Source organism: Nicotiana tomentosiformis, chromosome 5 (assembly GCF_000390325.3).
Source record: "Nicotiana tomentosiformis chromosome 5, ASM39032v3, whole genome shotgun sequence".
NCBI lineage: Eukaryota > Viridiplantae > Streptophyta > Magnoliopsida > Solanales > Solanaceae > Nicotiana > Nicotiana tomentosiformis.
The window spans coordinates 134385807-134406557 of NC_090816.1; the positions used below are offsets into that span (position 1 = coordinate 134385807).

At 40.7% G+C, this 20751-nt stretch overlaps 1 protein-coding gene across 8 annotated transcripts; it reads right to left on the reverse strand.

The window, feature by feature from the left end:
* Nucleotides 1-4182: 4182 nt before the first annotated feature.
* LOC104088962 (putative tRNA pseudouridine synthase) lies at nt 4183-20610 on the reverse strand. 8 transcript variants are annotated; one of them, XM_070175399.1, is made up of 9 exons: nt 20251-20610; nt 20138-20173; nt 19088-19147; nt 17776-17888; nt 17521-17669; nt 6608-6752; nt 5892-6341; nt 4963-5389; nt 4183-4647 (listed from the first exon to the last, which is right to left on the reverse strand). In XM_070175399.1, exons 1-8 carry the CDS (start codon nt 20495-20497, stop codon nt 4964-4966), a joined length of 1626 nt encoding a protein of 541 aa, XP_070031500.1. In that variant the 5' UTR covers nt 20498-20610; the 3' UTR covers nt 4183-4647; nt 4963. The 8 variants fall into 8 exon arrangements, with proteins under 8 accessions (XP_070031500.1, XP_070031498.1, XP_070031497.1 ...); XM_070175397.1 differs by having other exon boundaries at nt 4183-4698; XM_070175396.1 differs by having other exon boundaries at nt 4183-4877.
* Between the last annotated feature and the right edge of the window lie 141 nt (nt 20611-20751).

A 20751-nucleotide genomic window follows, 5' to 3' on the forward strand; every position in this document is an offset into this window, starting at 1 on the left:
TAAACTTTCTCATATTATGTGTATAATTTACCATATTCGAAAATAGTAATAATGGTAACTATCCAAAATTATACTTATAAAACTTTTACTAAAATACTCCACTCGAAAGAAAATATCATACTAACATAATATCTAACGGTATCAACGATGTAAACTTACAGGGTCTCATAATAATAATGTCTTAAACCCTCTATAACCTCCTAATAGACATAATGTAATGACCCAACCGGTCATTTTAACTTTTAGAACCCTGTTCCCTAAAATAAAACTTTCCGTATGTGCTTTTAATGATTTATGACTTGCGGGGATGGTTGGTTCGGTATTTGGAAGTGTTTGGGTTGAAATCGGAACACTTGGTTCCTTAAGTTGGCTTTAAGAGGCCAAGTTTGACTTCGGTCAATATTTTTGAGAAAACGACCCTGAATAGAATTTTGACGATTCAAACAGCTCTGTATTGTGATTTTGGACTTAGGATCGTGTTCGAAATTTTATTTGGAAGTCCGTAGTTAAATTAGGCTTGAAATGGCAAAAATAGGAATTTAAGTTTGGAAGTTTGATCGGCGAGTTGACTTTTTGATATCGGGGTCGGAATCCAGTTCCGAAAATTTACATAGCTCTGTTATGTCATTTATGACTTGTGTGCAAAAATTTGAGGTCAATCGGACTTGGATTGATAGGTTTCGATACATAATGTAGAAGTTGAAAATCTTAAGTTTCATTAAACTTGAATTGGGGGATGATTCATGGTTTTAGCGTTGTTTGGTGTGATTTGAGGGTTCGACTAAGTTCGTTTGATGTGTTTGGGACTTGTTGGTATAATTGGTCGAGGTCCCGAGGGGCTCGGGTAAGTTTCGGACGACTAACGGATCACTTTTAGCATTTGGAACACTGCCGATAACTGCTGGTATTTTCTTCTGGTATCCTTATACGCGATCACGTAAGTTGGTGTGCGATCGCGTTGAGTAATTTAGGCAGAGGTGGATTTGTTCTACGCGATCGCGTGAATGGGGTTGCGATCGCGTAGGGTTAATTTGGGCAGCTGGGGATTTGTTCACTACGATCGCGTGGACACGTCCGCAATCGCGTAGGATTGGCCAGTGTGTGTATCGTGATCGCGTGTCATTGTTTGCGATCGCGTAGGGAAAATTTGAGAGGAAGTTGGGCCACGCGTTGTGCTACGCGATCGCATGAAGAGGGATGCGATCGCGTAGAGTCGGAACCTGGTGCATCGCGATCGCGTGGGACTTGATGCGATCGCGTGGGGTTAATGTTTGGGCAGAAAAATTTGCGCTACACGATCGCGTGTGGAAGTTCGCGATCGCGTAGAAAAAATCACTAAGCAGAGAGTTTATGTTCTGAAAATGGATCCATTTTTAACGATTTGGAGCTCGGATTTAGGCGATTTTTGGGAGCTTTTCAGAGAAAACAACGGGGTAAGTGTTCATAACTCAATATTGATTAAATTACTCGAATCCATCACTATTTTTATCATTTAATTAGTGAATTGAGTTGGAAAAGTTTGAAAACCCTCTTGGATAGATTTGAGGATTTGAGGGCCGAATTGTTATCGAAATTTAGTGATTTTGGTATGGGTAGACTCGTGGTTGAGCGGGTGTTCATATTTTGTAACTTTCGTCGGATTTCGAGATGTGGGCCCCACGGACGAATTTTTAATTAATTTCAGAATTTTTATTGAAAATGTAGTATTTCCTTATAGAATTGATTCCAATAATTTTAGTGATTGTATCGAATTAGTTTGGCTAGATTCGAGCTAAACAGAGTTGGATAATCGTGAAAAAGGCCTTCTAGTGGATTAAATTGGAGCAAGACGAGGTAAGTCTCTTGTCTAATCTTGTGAGGGAGAAATTTCCTCATAGGTGATTAAAAATTAAATAATTATTGCTAATTGTGGGGGCTACGTACGCACGAGGTGACGAGAGTCCATGTGTAGCTACTATTAATGCTAAAGTCCGGGTAGTTTAGGACTCAAAAGTATGAATTACTTGTGTAAATTGTAGTCTTTACTTAATTAAATTATTTGATATATTTATATATATGTTGTGAATTGTTAGATAAAGTATTAAAGGATGGAAATCTCATATGTTTGAATTTCTATTTAAATTAATTAATTTTTAAGAGAAATTGCTCTTCCTCCCGAATTTATCTTGCAATGAATATACTCTCTTTCCGAAGGTACATAAGAAAATGTCTTCCTTTCTTGTGGAGCGGGCCAAACGGCTCGGCAGGATAGATGCATTTATGGATCGCGCCGCACGTCCCTCGACAGTGTACACGAAACTCTGGATTGGGTCGTACGACCTCGGCAGAAATCGTGCTTAATAATAATAATCACACGATACCTTAATAGCTTATTTCAGCTTGCGAAGCTAATTGATAAATTGGAGAATCCTTGGAATTTAATGAATTATTTTGCCTGCTTGTTAAGGAATTAATTGTTATTCATGTAAATGAGATTAATTGATAAATTGAAAATTATTTGAATTGAAAGAATTGAATTAATATATTGAGAATTGTTGCAATTGAAGGAATTTGATTATTTCTGCTGGTTAAATAAATTATTATAAATTCTGTGAATCATGCTGATTTAGATATTCTATTTGTATTTCAATTATTATTATTGACCCATAGTGAGTGTCAAAGTCGACCATCTCGTCTCTACCACTTCGAGATTAGGCTTGATACTTACTAGGTACACGTTGTTTATGTACTCATACTACACTTGATGTACTTTTTGTGCAGGGCCTGAGGCAAGTACTAGTGGGGGACCTATCGTCTTACACTCACGTTATCTTGGGGCATAGTGGTGAGCTGCCTTTCTGAGCCGTTCTGCAGCTACTAGTGTCTCTCCTTGTACTTTTCATTCTGTCTATTTTTATTTCAGACAATATTAGAAGTTTTGTATAATCTACTAGATGCTCATACACTTGTGACACCAAGTCTTGGCACACACATTGGTAAAATTTGGTATCTTATATTTTTTTTTGGATTCAAATTTTAATGATATATGTCTAATTTATTAGTTGGCTTGCCTAGCTATGGTGCTGAGCGCCATCACGACCTATACGTGAAATTGGGTCGTGACACATAATCCCTTCAAACTCATGTGGATTTACTACGGCACATCCTAATGCTAAGGTACGGGATGTAAAAGAAATTACACATTTAGGAATTACCTATGTAAGTGTGAAGTGTAAGTCGCTTCAAGGAGAATTCTGTAAGGCCAATTCTCTGTGCATTTATGAAATCAAGCGGTATTCATAGCTGAAACGAACACAACAATGAGAACCAAAGACGGTTAAGGATTGATCGTGTGACTTATAGTTGTCTAATTATGCACCAAAGTTCGACGATTCAAATATATCAAATCTGCCGATTGACCGAGTATATCTGCATAAATTCGCTGTAAAAAGTTAAAAGAAAAACCTACTTATCCAGATGCAATTAATCTTTGCTTGCGTATCAGACAATGTTTCATGTACGTTTTTTATCGTGTAGCCATTCCCCATTTATGCTGGGGATTGTTGGGTTTGAGTTAAGGTGAGAATGAAAAATAGAGAAAAAAGAATTAGAGGTAAAACGAAAAGTTTGAAAAAACTCCTTTGAATGTGGATTTGAATTCGAATTTGCTCAAATGATCTGATTGATAGATAAATTTTTCGGACTAAATTTATTTTTTTTAATTATTTATTTTTCCTTTTCTAATATTATAGGCACGAAAATTTTAAAAGTAACCTTAATAGAAATTTACATATTTCTGCCACACAGACACCTATTTCCGAATAGATACCTTTGCACCTGTTGACACCCAAATTTGTTGCCTATAAATAATTGCATATGGTACAACATCAAACTCCATAAATTATAAATAAACTCATTAATTATACACATAAATTGATAAAGAACTTGAGAAAACTTTAACCGCACTCCATTTCAATGGCAATAACATTATCTGCTAGAGTACTCCTCTTCTACTACCATCTAGACGAAATTCTTATTACACTTCTAAATGTGGTTGCCTATCATGATACACAAATTGCGATATGGAGAGCTCACTGTTCCAGGCTTAACAAGGCAGATGATAATAGAACTGATTTAAAGGGCAGATGATAATAGCATTTTCATGCAAAAAAGAAGTGAAAAAAAAAAGAGTAATAGCAGTAGTAGATCGAGAAGAGACCGCCTGGGATTCAGCCTACATGAAACGTATGCATATGCATAAATGAGAGAAACTGGCAGTTAATACCACCAGAGAAATAGTTGTCTGCTGGTCAGATTTAATCCTAACATACAATATTGATTAAATGAAGAAAAGATTAATGCACATGTTGCTCACCTTTGCATCACCTGTATTTCAATTGGTGATTAACTGCTTATATAGTGTCAACAGACAGAAAACTAATAGGCAGGTATCTTGAATGTGTGTTGACAACTTGACATGTTGTCCAAAAGATGGATCATTCTCCTTAGAGGAAATATCTGTTGTCCTGGAACAACCAGACTGGATTTCCTTAGAGTGTGCCTCCAACTTGAGAATTTCCATCTTACAACCGAGGTTTCATCTAGGATGCTGGTTGACACATCTCAGGTCCCAGCTATTTAACCATCAGAAGAAGCTTCCTAAATGGACTTTGGACATGAGAAGCACGAACCAACAGAATAATACAATTCCATCAAAAACTGCAATTGAAGAAGTTGTGCAAGAAGTTCTCATTGTGATACAAGATGGTGCAAAACACACAAAACGGAGACCTGATCTAGGTCTTCTAGCAGATATATGTTTAATGTTTTTGCACAGGCCTGAACTGGCCCAACCTCCAGCAAGCCAGGATAGGGAAAGGACTCAATAAAACACCAAACTGCTGAATTCAGTGACATTCACAATTTTAATTTTTAACAGGATGAACTTAACCAAGTTAATGCATGACAGTCGCGGTAATGTACCTTAAGTCAATACTGATGGAGCCTTAGTTCTGCTTTCATACTGTTCCTTCCATAATTTCCAAGAAATCCTTACTTCTTCCAATTGGGATTCTGGAATGCTTGTGTTTGCATCCAGTATCTCTACCCAGTCACTCCAAGGATATTTTGAGGGGTCCAAAAATTTAGACAGTTGAGTTAACACTGTGGAGTAATAGAACTCATCTACTGCCTTGATAATATCTTCAGATTCCAGTAATGTCAGCATTTCAGGTCTTGTTATGTTGCCAGGTTGGTTTCTCAAAGCAAAATTGTTCCCCTTCAAAACCAAAACTTCCGATGGGGCTAGGGGTAAGACAATCCTTGAAAATTTGCATAATGACATTCTCAAAACATCAGGTGGTAGAAGATTGCGTTTTATTGCAACCGCAGTCCCCACCATTTTGCGTATCTGAGTAGGAGCAATAATTTAGGCTTAGACATACACAGCATATCTTATCAAGAAAAACACAGATCAGAACAAAGCAAATGTAACAGAGTAAAGACAAGGAAGAGCTGCATGTAATGAAACTGTAAAAAGAAAAAACAACAGTTCAATCTGCTTAAATAACCATCAGTCATAAAGCTGCCACTGGCCATCTCCTCGGCACATGCATGGACTCAAATACGAGTATCCCATATAGTTATGTATCCAACATGCGTACATCCAAGTTCAAACAAATCCTTGGCGTATCAAATAAAAAATCTGGTGTATTTTGCAGGATCTGAGAGATGGATTCACACCCATGTCCAACCCGATTGACATGAGTTCGTCAAGGCAAATGAGGATCTTGGTAAGGCGCACAGACCTCATTGCTTACCAAGTAGCACTCTTGTGCAATGGCAAACGTATGTTCCATTTTAAAACATTAGAAAGAATGAACAGAGCAAAATGATAAATCAAAGAGAATTACTTGATGTAACATGAATGATTCTCCACAGATAGAAACTTCAACATAATTCATGCTGAACAACTTCTCCAACTTTCCACAATGACAGTGAAAAATTCTTCGGAAATGGGCAGAGCTAAGCTTATCTCTTGCATCAGTTTCATGGAGCCATCTCGCTAGGATTGGTAACACAGGATATAGTTCCTTTGAATGACTGAGTTTCCCATTATAGTTGCCTGCCTGATTTCCAGTAGACAAGTTGCATACTGGATTTTGATTTTCATCCTCAACAGTTGTCACAACCCCATTCTCTTTACAGTTTTCTTCTCCATCACTTTCCTCACACCCAGATATTTCTTCCTCAGTCGAGGGTCTCCCTTTTTTTAAGAGACAATCATATTGTAACAATTTTCTGGCAGGAGAATGTTTCCTATACTTGGATCGTATTGTGTAGTTGTGGAAAGGATGCTCTCCCTGTAACCCAGTTCATGAACTAAGTGAAGCGGCAGAATAATTATTTGTCTCAATAAAAAACGATCAAATATCAGAAAAATGAAATCAGTATTTGACTTAAGAAGTCTTGCAGGTACAGACTGGAGCAAACTGAAATCTTGTAAGGTATTCCATATAAGCATGAAACAAAACCACTTATCAAAGAAGGCATACGAAAACAAATAAGAATTTAAAGAACATGAAGCATAACCATTAGAAGAGAAGAAAACTGATAGACTTAAAATTACCTCGAAAGAGTTCAATATGTCATTAAAATTGGATAAATGGTAATCAATTTCAGAAGAAGTTGAGCCATTCTTTATCCCGATGATTTCAGCAGGAAGTAGATAAGAATACTTGCGTGCATTACACTCCCTTCTGGCATCAAACCTCCTGAAGCTCGGTTATAAATGAAGTGAGTATGAAGGAAACAGAAAAATCATAACTGCTATATCAATTTCAAACTGAACAAAGACAATAAACAGCAGACACACTTTGGCAAATGGCTCAAGTCAACCAAGATCATGCAACAATGTAAAGAATGAAGCTCTGCCCCATATACTAATAACTGAACTCTGACTTAAAAAGAAATACATATAAGAGCAATCTTTCCCTTACTAGCATTATGGGCCCAGATTTACCCATATATCAAAATTAACTTCTGCACGAATCAAAACATAAGGCACTGAACAACTGCTAAAAAAAAGGGCAACATAAGGCAAGGCACTGAACATTCTGCACTTGGATGCTTTTGGTGCTATGTCGTAGCCTTCCAACCAATGGACCATATTTGGAAGCATATCTTTGATAGCACCAAGGATAGCACACAACCACATGGAACACTTGTTGAGGAGTCACGCTGACGACCTATGATGAGATGTGTTACGCGGCGCATTCCTGAGATTTCTTGGAAGGGCGACGTAAAGCTAAGCAACCGATGTCCGCGCGGTTACTATCCGCCAACTGGGGTCCCCTCGTACGCTAGACGAGACTGTCAGTGTCATACGGGAAAATCAATGTCAAGAGCAATTGAGAGAACAGAAAAGAGAATGAGAATGAAAGAAAACTTGATTGCATTAATGAAAGCTAATACAGAAAGGCAACACGGTATCGAGGGGAGAGACACCAATACAGAAAATTGTTTGCTTGCTTGAAAGTTTGATTACTAGATCCCCTAATAATGCTTAAAAAAAATAAACCAAAGTTACAGGACTTGACATAACTAAGCTAGAAAGACATAATGAAAATACAGGAAGTAAAACTACTCTATATTTACAATAAAAAGGACTTAGATTCCTACAAGGTAGAAATAGGTTCGTTGGCGGCAACCTTGTCTTTAGCATCATAGTCTGCGCGTGCGGCGCTATTGGCATCTGCCTGCGGCCGGCCGCTGGCGAGGGCTATCGATGGGGCGACATAGGCACAGGCACGCTTGTCACTTAGCGCGGCCAAGACCACGGGGCCGTCTGTGGCGCTAGGCGTTTGGGCTTTGACAAGATAGCTCCGCACTATCTCCAAATTTTGCTTCCATTCCTTCGAGAAGCTAGCAGCTCGAGGAGATTTCGACATGTTTGGGGCATTCACAGTGTGTGGGAGTAGCGGTTGTTGTCCGGTAACAATTTCAAAAGCGCTTCGGTTTGTACTAGAGTTCTTTTGTGAATTGAAACACAGTTGAGCAGCATCCAGAAGATTCACCCAATTCATCTGCGATCCGGTAACAAAATGGCGGAGGTATTCCTCCAGCATGCCATTGAACCGTTCCGTCTGGCCATCTGATTGCGGATGGAAACTTGAACTGTGGCTCAACTTGGACCCGAGGCACTTAAAGAGCTGAGTCCAAAAGTTGCTAGCGAAGCTAGAGTCGCGTCGCTACCGATGTCTTTTTGCAGGTACTGTTGATATATATTTTGAGACTGCTATAAATGTAGCGTATTTAGAAAACTGATCCACCACAACCAAGATAGTCGTAAGATCTCTGACCTTGGGCAATTCGGTGATGAAATCCAGTGACACGCTTTCCTAAGGTCTCTTTGGAACAGGCAATGGCTCCAAAAGTCCCGCTTGTGTAAAGCGGTCCGACTTGTCTTTCTGGCATACTAGGCAAGTCTTCACATACTGAACAACATCATCAGCCATTTGAGGCCAATAATAAGCGCGACGCAACAACGCCATGATGCGTTCTTCACCTCGGTGGTCGGCCCACAAAGTATCATGGCATTCCATCAGAAGAGTCCTTTGCAGATCTCCTCCTTTAGGAACATAAAGTCGGTTCCCTTTCACCTTCAGGAACCTATCTTCTATGTAGAACTGGCGAGTCTTGCCCTGTCCTACCAAATCGACCAAATGTTGTGCAGCAGGATCCTTGGTGAGTAGATCATGTATCTGATCTTTTAAAGTGGTGGCCACTTCGCTCCCCCTTAGGGTGGCGAGTAAGCACACCGATGCTAGGTCAGCCCTCCGACTAAGCGCATCAGCAACTTTGTTGGTCTTCCCACTTCGGTACTCCAGGTTGAAGTAAAATTCCGCTAGGAGTTCCTACCACCTGGCCTGTCGGCCATTCAGCTTTGGCTGGGTCATGAAATGACTAACAGCCGTGTTGTCCGTCTTGACCACGAACGGGGTTCCCAGCAGATAGTGCCTCTAAAGGCGTAAGCAGTGGACGACAGCCAATAATTCTCGCCGTTCTGCATCCTTCAACTTCCGTCTCTCATACGCAACTGGATGCCCCTCTTGTAGCAAGACTCCGCCCAGAGCATAATTAGAGGCATCCATTTGTACTTCGAATGGCTTGGCCAAATCAGGAAAGGCCAAGACGGGCTACTAGACATAGCCGCTTTCAATGCGTTGAAGGCCTCCGCTCGCCTGGGACCCCAATCCCAAGGCGTGACTTTCTTTAGGAGTTTTGTCTACGGCACTATGAGAGTAATTTTTCACAAACCTCCGATAGAAGTTGCACAGGCCAAGGAACGCCCTCAAGGCGTGGATATCCTTAGGCGGCGGCCAATTTATGACAGCCTGAATCTTCTGTTGGTCCATCTTGATTCGCCCTTCCTCGATTACATGTCCCCGAGGAAATCAATCTGTTTTTGGGCGAAGGAGCACTTGGATAGCTTCACATATAATTCATGCTCCCGCAGTCGGGTTAGGACATTTCGCAGATGCTCCAGGTGTTCCTCCAATGTTTTGCTATATACCACAATGTCGTCCAAGTAGACCACTACAAATTCGTCAATGTACTCTCAGAAGACTTGGTTCATCAGGGTGCAAAATGTGGCTGGAGCATTAGTCAAGCCGAATGGCATGACCAGGAAGTCGTACGACCCATATCTTGTCACACAGGTCATCTTGTGTTCGTCTCCCTCAGCAATCCGAACTTGCCAGTAACCTTTCTTCAGGTCTATTTTGGTGAACACTATAGCACCACCCAGTCTATCGAACAAGTCTGCCATTAGTGGGATAGGGTACTTGTTCTTCACTGTGATTTTATATAGGGCTCGATAACCCACACAGAGTCGTAGGGTGCCATCTTGTTTCTTTCGGAACAGCATAGGGGACTCATAAAGGGAACTTGAAGGGCACAATCATCCCCGTGTCCAGCATTTCCGTCAACCGTCTCCGAAGCTCGGTGAGTTCGGGTTGTGACATTCTGTAAGGCGCCCGGGCGGGTGGCTTCACACCCGGCACCAACTCAATCTTATGGTCCACAGTGCGTCAGGCGAGAGTCGCTTTGGCATGTGCTCTAGCATGACGTCTTCAAACTCCTTTAGCAGCTCCTTCACGGGTGCAAGAATGGGACCCGAAGAGCGTTCAATATCTTCAATACAGAGGGTAGCCAGGAACGTAGGTTCATGTCTTTTGACTCCCTTCTTCAACTGCAAGACCGAGATGTTCTTCGCGGCCATCTTTATGGTTGTGCATGGGATAATGCAGGGCTTGGCCGCGTGGGCTCCCATCATCAGTAGTATATCTGCACAAGGTACATGAATGGTGTCGTTTTGCCTCATGAATTCCAATCCAACTATCAGCTCGAATTCATCTATGATCACCACACGCAAGTTGAATTTTCCTTTATAAGGACCAAGCTTCACTGGCACTCCTTTGGCTATTCCACCCACTGGATGGAGCGGTAAGTTGATAGCTTTGACACGACCTCTGCCCTTTCTCACAACTAGACCAAGGCGCTCTACCTGAGTTGAGGCTAAGTAGTTGTGAGTAGCGCCCGTGTCTATCATTGCCCAAATGGGCTTGCCATTAACTTTCATTTCGACGAACATCAGGGTCTTCTCTTGGTTAAGAGGAAGTCCCTCATACGCCTTCTTTTTCCCTTTCTTGGTGGTTGGGCATGGGTCCTTTTTCTTACGGATGCCGGCACTGGTTCCCGCTAAGGCCTCAGAAATAGAACAAACAAGTGCGTTGAAGGCACCTATTGGTTCTGTCTGGTCAGCATCATCTGTGTCGTCATCCGTCCCATCATCAAAACTTTGATGGGCGTTCATTTGTGCTTGTGGGCATTCATTGTTCCAGTGTGGCCCGCCGCAATGACGACATCCTGAAGGGGGCTTCCTCCCCCGATCTTAGATTTGGTTGCACTCCAATCTCCTCCACTTCTGCTAAGGCCACCACTGTTAGGTTGGCCCTCTTTGTTTCCTCAAGCACAATAATGAGATGGCTTTGTCAGCAGAGAAGGATACTTGATGGATATCACTTGATTGACACGATTGAGCAGTCTGCAGGCATATCTTCTATAGATTCTGATATTTATTCTATACTTATGGCTGGACTATGTGAGGAAAATCATCTTGTTGAAGCTGCAAAGCTTGCTAGTCTAATGGTAGGGAAAGGAATTCAGCTTAAAGGTCCTTGTACTAAGAATGTAATTGAATGTCTTAGACGTTGTGGCAAAGAAGATTTAGCTTCAAGCATTGGTAGTATTAAGTGCTGATTAATGACCAAGATTGCTTTAATATCGTGATCCTACTTGTGCCTCAGCATTGTCAATAAACAGTCACCTCACCGTTGAGATTGACCCTCAATTGTATTCCATATTCCACCTAATTGAATTCTTCTCCAGTTTTGTGCAATAAAAAAAAATAGTTGGGCTTCTAGTCAGGTTGGATTGATAACTCTTTTCAGATTTCAACTTACATCTCATTTATTGATTTTGCACTCTGATTTGTGTATTGTCAGCCGATATTCTTATCCAGCATGAGATGGAAAGAGCAGGTGAAGTGCTCCTTTGAATATTCAGTTGAGGCAACACTGATTGGTGTATTATTTTATAGCTAATAACATGGAATAACAATACATGGATTAAAGCAAATACTAAATTTTATATCATGATTATTCTATCTAATACATAAAACCGAATGAGCCTTGAGTGAAGAAATTTCCGAGACTTCAGACATACAGTAAGATGCGCAAAGCAAGTGGTCCTATTTATTTTTCCTATTTATTTTTATCTTCTAGTATGGGCTCCCGTCATTATACCTGACAATTATCCCTCTATTTTTTGAGGTTTTCCATCATAGGAAAAGGACATTCCAAGTTCAACGAGTATACTCCTTTTCTCTGAGGAAAAGTACCTTGAGATGCAGCAGAGGGTCAAACCGGTACACAAGAATTTCATTTGGTATCTGAGCTGTCAAATATGATTTGTTTCATATGATTTTCACTCTCTTTGGAACAATAGAGTTTTTAGTATGAACTATCTGAATGAGAAGTATTGAATTATAGTTGTAGCACATGTAAAATATAGAGAAAAAAGGTCATTGATCCTCTGGAGCTGGTTCTTCCCATCGCTGAATACTTCTCTGCTGCCTGTTTTAGTGATGATACTTTTTGCCAAACAGAGAAAAGTAAAAGTCTTATCACTCAAGACAGCCAAAAGAATACAGTCCGACCTTGAATTTGGAAGCGTGTAATTCATGCACCAGTGCTTGAAGGAAAATATTTAAAGCAGGGGTGTGAGAGACTAAGAGTAGAGAACAAGTAGATAGTATTTAACAGTTTGCAGGAAATATTCGTTCATTTTGCTTCACTTTCATTTTTTATTCGATGACCAGCAGATTGGTGTCCAAAAGATGTCTGAAAACTTCTGTGGTTTTCAATCATGTCAATGTGGCACCATGGAACTATTTGTAGCCCAGTTAAAAAAAATCTGAAAACATGCGGGTACTTGAATAGATCAATGCATGTTAGTAGATAATAATGATGTTAAATTCGATCTTCTCTGATGTGGGAAATTAAAATTTGAGCTAGGGCGTTTTATGGCTGGAACATTTATGGAATAACCTGAGTATATTGTGTTGTTATTATCAACATTTTCTTGAATATAAATAAGAGGGAAAGGGTTCAAAATATAGTGTTATTAGACATGAACCGAGCTTGCCGCTCGATGTGTTATTGTGCTGGTTGTGTTCCATATAGCTACTGGTTGTTGTTTGGGGTGTTGCTGCAATATAGGACGTGGGAAATGTAACAAATTCAGGGGAGATGTTGCCCGTTTTAATATAGAATGAGCTTGTCGTTCGTTGTACGTTAGTTGTACTTTTCGTAGCTTAATGATAGCATTATTATCGTGGTTGTAGATTAAGGTGCGACCAGTTGAGTTCAGCGTGGTTATTGGGGTATGTTCAGGTTAAACCCCTTCCTTCATTTTGGCATGATCCCGTAACATGTGTTTGATAACGAGACATAAAGAGAAGTTCGTATTCCTGAACTTATCGTGACTTTATATTCAGTTAAGTATGGTCTTCTTCCGGTCAAGAGAGCGGAGGTTCTATATATACATACAGTATTACAGCATTTTCACCACTACCGAGCTATAATCAACGGGCAGGCCCCTATTGGGCAACCTCTGATCAGATGGTAAGTTATACATCGATTCTACTATGGCCGAGTGCCTATGAGCGAGCCCAGAATGGCCGAGATATCGAGTCTAGTATGGCCGAGCGCCTATGAGCGAGCCTACTATGGCAGAGCAGTTATACGTACCGAGCCTTATAAGGTCGGACAGTTATATTACTTGCTATATTGAGAGAGTTGAGTCAGTATCAGTAGGTAAGCATATCTTCATATCATCTTTGACTCCCAGTTACTTTCAGTAAGTATATTATCAGTTCAGTCTCAGCTTTCAGGTATTTTATTGCCTTACATACTCGGTACATTATTTCGTACTGACGTCCCTTTTGTGGGGACGTTGCATTCCATGCCTGCAAGTCCTGATAGACAGCCCAGTGTTTTGGATAGCGTGTGGCGACAAATAACAACGAGGGCCCGCTTCACTGAGGCGAGAGGCGAGAAGCGAAGCGCTCGCCTTTTTTATGTGAAGCGACAATTTATACAAAAAAATAAAATATTAAATTTGAAGCGACAATAGCAACAATATATTAATAAATATATCAATTCAAAAATTAAAAACTCAATAGATAGTGTTGCTCGATCAAAAACAGTGTTGAATGCTACTCTTTGTTGAGTGCTGCTCGATCAAAAACAGAGCAAAAAAAAAAAAGAAGAGAAGAAGAAAAAGGAAGAAAGAAAGAAAGGAGAAAGAAGAAAGAAGACCAAAGAAAGAAGAATGAGAAGAAGAGAAGCGTACCTGGCTGGGTCGACTTGGATGAAAAAGAAAATGGCAAAAAAGACGAAGAAGAAAGAAGAATCGCTATGGGTGGGTCGACTTGGAGAAAGAAATCGTTGGTCTGCTCGGCTGCTTGAAACTTGAAGAAGAAAGAAATCCCCGAAAGCCCTAATCGCGGGTCTTTTTCTTTCAATCCCTGCGCTTTTTCTTTTATTTTTTAAAAAAGCGACGCTACAGTCGCCTCTCGCTACACAGGCAGAGGCGAACGCTATTTTGAAAACGCAAGGCAACAGAGTAAAAAGGCGTTGGATGCTCGCATCGCTACACCTCACGCTATTAGCGTTGAGGCGAGCGCTATTTACAACACTGAGACAGCCGGATAGACCTTCGCAGTAGACAGAGCCAAACATCAGTTTGATTGGTAAGCTCCACTTCTCCGGAGTTACCAGGTCTAGACTTTGGAATTCATTATATATATATAGATAGATAGATAGATTATATGGGTAGGTCGGGGCCCTGTTCCGACCAAGTATAGCCATCAGTAGAGGCTTGTAGACATATCTTGTCAGCCAGTGCAGTATGTTGGCCTTGTAGGCCTGGTATGTATATTTTTTTGGTTTGTCAGCGGTAGTAGTTATATGGGCCTTGCCAGCCCAGCTTTATGCTGATATTCAATTGGAGCTAGTTTCCATTCAGTTTTATATTTTGTTTCACAAATTGTCCTGCAAGGTCTATGGCTAAAGTATCACATTGTATGTTCAGAGTCCCTCAGTCTCAGGTTGGTACGCTCGGTCAAGTGAGGCACCGGGTGCCGGTCTCGCCTCACCAGGTTTGGGGCGTGATACTATCCTTCCGAGCTTCCACTTGGTAGTCCCCAAAGGCATTCTGCTGCTTCGATCACCTTTGGTGAAGTATCTACCCTTTGTCTTTGCAGCTCCATACGGGCATAAGGTTTCAAACCTTCCAGGAAGGTGCATAATTTGTCTTTGTTCCCCATATCACATATGTTCAGCATGAGTGCGGAGAATTCCAGCACGTAATACCGGACTGACTTGGTCTGGCGGAGCTCCCGGAGCTTTCTCTGCGCATTGTACTCAACGTTTTCGGGGAAGAACGGTAGGCGTATGGCTGCCTTCAGGCCTCCCCATGTCTGAAAAGTATCTTCGCTTGCCCTGATGGCTTCGTATTTCACCCGCCACCAGAGTTTAGCATCACCTTGAAGATGCATGACAGCAGTTGCTACCTTTTTTGCTTCTTCTAACTCCCCCACGACATCGAAGTATTGTTCGATGTCGAAGATGAAGTTCTCCACTTCCTTGGCATTTCGAGCCCCATTGTAGGGTTTTGGCTCAAGAATCTTCAGCTTTCGTGGCACACAGGCGAGGTTCACAGCACCCCTGATCTGATTTCCACCTCCTCGAAGTAGGCCTTGTAATGCAGCGTTGACAACATTGAGCTGGCCTGTCAAGTTGTCTATGGTTTGCTGCATGGCAATAACCATGTCTGCCTCTTGTGCCCTATAGGCTAAATCCTCGGTCCGCTCCTGTTGGAGGCCCTCGAATTTACTGAAAATTTCCGCTGCATCTGTGGCTGCCGTTTGTCGGTCTCCTTCAGAGTCGCGACTGATGTTTGCACTAGCACCTTCGATCCATTGCATCCTACGGTCAAGGTCGTCCAACCTTTGCACTAGGTTGGTTCTTAGATCAGGCACCATATTCACGATGGGTTGTAATACGTTAACCGTCTCTTCAAGGGCCGCAATGCGGTCCCCATGATTCACCATGGTGAGAAATGGTGGCAATGGCTATGTGTTTCCTCGTCCGATGTCGAGCCTAGGCTCTGATACCAACTGTTACACGGGGCCTTCCTGAGATTTCTTGGAAGGGCGACGTCAGGCTAAGCAACCGATGTCCGTGCGATAGACGAGACTATCCGTTCCGTACGGAAAAACCAATGTCAAGAGTAATTGAGGGAATAGAAAAGAGAATGAGAATGAAAGAAAACTTGATTGCATTAATGAAAGTTATTACAGAAAGGCAACACGGTGTCAAGGGGGAGAGACACCAATACAGATTACAGAGAATTGTTTGCTTGCTTGAAACATTTGATTACTTGATCCCCCTAGTAATGCTTAAAAAAAATAAACCAAAGTTACAGGACTTGACATAACTAAGCTAGAGACATAATGGAAATACAGGAAGTAAAACTACTCTATATTTACAATAAAAAGGACTTAGATTCCTACAAGGTAGAAGCAGGTCCGTTGGCGGCAACCTTGTCTTTAGCATCAGAGTCTGCGCGCGCGGCGCTGTTGGCATCTGCCTGCGGCCGGGCGCTGGTGAGGACTATCGATGGGGCGACATAGGCACAGGCGCATTTGTCACTTGGCGCAACCAAGACCACGGGGCCGTCCATGGCGCTAGGCATTGGGAGGCTTGCCAGGACGCCATGGGGCGCATCCAAGGGGTCATGGGGCATGGCTGGAAAGCCACCCATGACAGATCACATGCCAAGGAACTCCAAGAGAGGTTAGCTGGGTAACAGATGAGGATCAAGAAGTATTTTTTTCTTGAAAATGAGATAAAAGGAAGGGAATTACCTTATAAATGCTTTCATGTGCTTGTGACATCATTGGAAGAGGATATGAAGCCATTGCTTCAAACTTGAAGTCGTGGCTCACAAGTCTGAAGCTACAAGATTGGAGTCTCAAGAGTTGAGGCCGTGGCCTCAAGCTTGAAGTTGCAGCCTCGAAGTCATTTTCACTCACTGGTCATTTGAGGCCATGATCTCACAAGTCTGCCGAGATTTTTATTTAAGGGCAAGTTTGTCTTTTAATAAAGTTACCTGGGGAACTATAAATTAGAAGCCCAGACACGTTTTTAGCAGCTTTTTATGATCATTGACATTACTTTGAGAGATGAAAAGTCTTCTCCTTTGTTCTTTGAACAACTCTTGATTTTCCAGGTAAACTAATTCCTTGTTAAGATTTCTCTGTTCTTGATAAACATGATTGGCATTTCTATCCTAATTACAAAGTGTTTCGTTTCTATAAGTGGGATTGTGGAGTTGAATTAGGATTCATGTTGGGTTTCCAGGGCTAATTTGTTGTTGTCTGAATATTAGCAACGTTTTCAGTTTCTATACTGATTATTGTGTTAGTTTCATGCAACACATATCTTTATTTGTTTTAATCAACTCGTTCTTTAGATTGATTTGAATCCATTACAAACTCTAGAAGTCATAGTCGACTACTGCTTCCGCTATCTTGAATGTTATCATTCTTACTCTATGAGTTATGCTTGCTTAGCTTTTCGGGTTAGCCCAAAAAACTTGGTTGCTATTGCTCAAGAAGCGGGGAAGGAAGTACGTCTCTATTTTCACCTCAAAGCTTGAAATTTGCACATTTACATGCTGTTTTTTTACATGCACTTTAACATGCTTTTCCTCCAACAGTTAATGATAATGGAAATCCAATCCTCAATGTGCTAACTTTTAATGCTTATCAGTTAAGACATGAACAAAAGTGAAAGTCACAGGCCAATGAGAGAAAACAGGCAAAATTCAGAAATAAGAGAAGAATCTCACTTTTTTGAGGGTAGGATACTGAAAACTCTGATGTTCTCTGGGAGGTATGAGTTCACACAATTAGCAAGAGAAATCCCATTTGGGTCATCCTGCCATGCATCTTCCGGGATCTCCATTTTAAGAGATATCATGGTCGACAATGAATGAACCTAATGTGTTTTGCAATAGAATCAACATTATCGCAAGAGAAAACATTCTTTTAGGGGGAAACAAAAAAGAATGCGAAGTGTAAGTTATAATAAATCACTAGCTTACTCCTTTATCTGTTCGACTACTTCTCGCCCAACCAATTTTATATAAGTTTCCAAAATTACTGTCTCGAATACCTCCAGCTTTGAAGATAGCTTTTTCCAGTTCACCTTCAATGGCTACATTACAGAACTATAATGATTTAGCAAAACTCCAAAACCTCATACGTGATGGTTAGGCTGATGGAAAATGGATACAAGTCAAAATTTACACAGTCGGTAAAAGGATACAGGATTGCCACAGGGAAGGTTCAATCAAGTTATCATAAATATAACACTGAATGAAGTTTCAGGCAAAATTCTCCTCCCAACCTAGCATATTCATGAATCAGAGGAGCCAATTCACAAGTATAATTATACAGTATTCCATTTATGTTTCAATTCACTTGGATAATACATTTACCTTGAACACCCAAAATGCTAATCTCTCAAGTAAGAAACAAGCTAGCGATCCAGATGAAAATTACTTTCAGTTATTACGTTAATCACATAAATTACTAAAGAGTCGCACATTGGTATAGGCCATTTTCCAGTTATAGTTGACTACCTTGCGTTGTTTTAAAAAAAACTCAATTAACAATACCATCAAAAATCAAGAAATGGTGGGTTTTCGCCAATGCTTTGGCACGGATACTTTTAATGGGAAGAGTTTTGGCAGTGGGGCAGAGGCGAAGCAAAGCATCATATGCCTACAAATATTGATGAGAAATAGCAAACCTATGGTAGAGAAGCAGCATGATCTCGAATAGCCTAAGGAGTCAAGCGAAGCTTATTCCTGAGTCTGACCAAAGAGTAATCTGCTTGGATGGCAGATCATGAAGTAACTGAACACGTAGAATTTTATTTTATTTTTTATTTTTGGCTTACAGAAGGTCAGAGAACATCAAAGTAAGCAAAGGATAAGAAGATGTCAGCCATTAAAAGAACTCGAGCTAACAATGGCGGAAGATCAAAAAGAGGGCAGGAGAATGGGTGTTGAAGACAAAGAACGAAGATGTCAAACACAAGGTCAGACTTGTAGCAAAAGCGTACAAAGAGGAGACTAAGGAAGTTTTTGAACTTAACTGCAAAGCATGATACGATCAGATTGATTTTGCGACTGACAGCTCAAAACCAATGACCAATACGTGTAAGAATTGTTAATTAAATAAAGTGTGATCCACTTTGCAGACCACTCAATTCTTGCATGAATTTCAACAAGGTTTCCAAAATACAAAGATATGGATGGAACTACAAATAGATAGTAGGAAGCCTTATGCATCACAAGCTCACCTGACATATGTACACAATCAGCATAATCAGTATGTATATGGACAAACCTACACAAATATTATCTCCTTGCAGCAAGCTATTTGCAAGGCACAACCAGCCATGGTTTTCTGTACAAGAAAGGAGGAAATTCAATGTTGATGAGGTTGTGATTACATGGGGACCAAGACAAAAGGAATAGCACCACTGAATTTGTTTTCATGTTAGGATCAAATGCAAATTCATGGCCATCCAAGAACATCTGATAATAACCCCATCCACTCTACAAGCAGTGTTTGTAGCACCAACAGCCTATGCATGTCAAGCTATTGCTGGGTAAATCTCGTGCAAGCAAATAGAAACTACTACCCTGTATAACTATAGTCAATAATAACTCAATAATCAATTTGTCCAAGAACCCAAGCAAGCATATATTAATAAGGTATCATTTTCAGGAGACCTCACAAATGACGCCATATTTGAGTTGATTAGTTCAAAAATCAAGACCAAGCAACAAATAACCTTCGACGGAGGAGGGCTTTCTCAAGTTTAGAGACATGTTCTATCTGCTCATAATAACAATTTGACCCCATGTAAACTATGTTACAAACATCAGTTTAAGAGAAGGATTTTTTGTGGTCTTTTAGGAACTGAACTCCTAGTAGGAGAAAATATATTCCATTATATTAGGAAGAATATCCAGGTTGTTACTTGTTAGCTGATTTATGCCCATTTTATTGCACCAAAGGGTATTGCCTAGCAGCCAATAAAGCAAGAATGGACCACGGGAGACCAAGGTACAAATCTCAGAAGAGGCAAAATAAGCAACCAAGTGATTTACTCCCATCTGTCTAAGCCTTACTAGTCAAAGTTAGTTACTACTTGTGCTGATGAAAGGTAGAAGATATCCAGTAGATGGTTAGAGTAGTCGAGGTGCATGCAAACAACCCGAACACCACTGTAATTAAAAAATGCCCATTTTATTGTATTCCTGATGCTATATGTTAGCTTGTATAAATGTAGCATTTGATGAATAAGATGAATGCATCCGTCCTTTGTCTCTGTTAATTCATACTAGCAAATTCAAAAGAGAAAAGGAAACAATGACAATAGCATCTTACTGGATAGTTCATGTTCATCTCTTTGCATTTGCAAACCTGCCACAAAATTGAACAAATTTGTGATTATTAGGCAAAAAAGTTTAAACCATTTCTTTTTGGACAGAAAAGGAGACCTCGATAATCAGAACCCACGTATCCCACGCGCATCACCACTTTCTTTTTAATGAAAGGCTCCCATTTGTTGCTCCTCGCCGGCGGCGGCGGAGATAAGTCTTCAGCGGTGGTGGTGCAAGGCTCGGAAGGTATTACAGATGGTGAAGTGGAAAATGAACACAGAATGGTTAGGGGCTTTCTGGTGTATGAAGAGAATCTGAGGTTAGTTAGAGGAATCAAAGGAAGACGAAGAGAAAGGGCTGTCATGGCTACAGAAACCTATCCACAATCCCGCTAAACTACTGTTTTGCCAATAATAGAACGGATTACATGGGCCAAATTGAATGAAGAAAAAGGCACTTTGATTAACTCAAAGTTAATTAACAAAATTTGGGGATTGATTATAAGCTATATCTAACTGTCTATACTATTGTAACGACCCACCCGGTCGTTTTGAAAGTCTTACCCCGTTCTCCCATTTTCTGCTCATTTTATTCTTATTAGTTGCTATGTGACTTATT

Excerpts from the sequence above, each read along its gene's own strand:
- LOC104088962 (XM_070175399.1), bottom strand. The coding sequence starts at position 20,497 with ATGACAGCCCTTTCTCTTCGTCTTCCTTTGATTCCTCTAACTAACCTC. Across the intron at positions 6,753-17,520 it reads AGTATCCTACCCTCAAAAAA|GAGGTTTGATGCCAGAAGGG; the intron begins GTGAGATTCTTC and ends ACCGAGCTTCAG. Across the intron at positions 5,390-5,891 it reads AATCATTCATGTTACATCAA|ATACGCAAAATGGTGGGGAC; the intron begins GTAATTCTCTTT and ends GCTCCTACTCAG.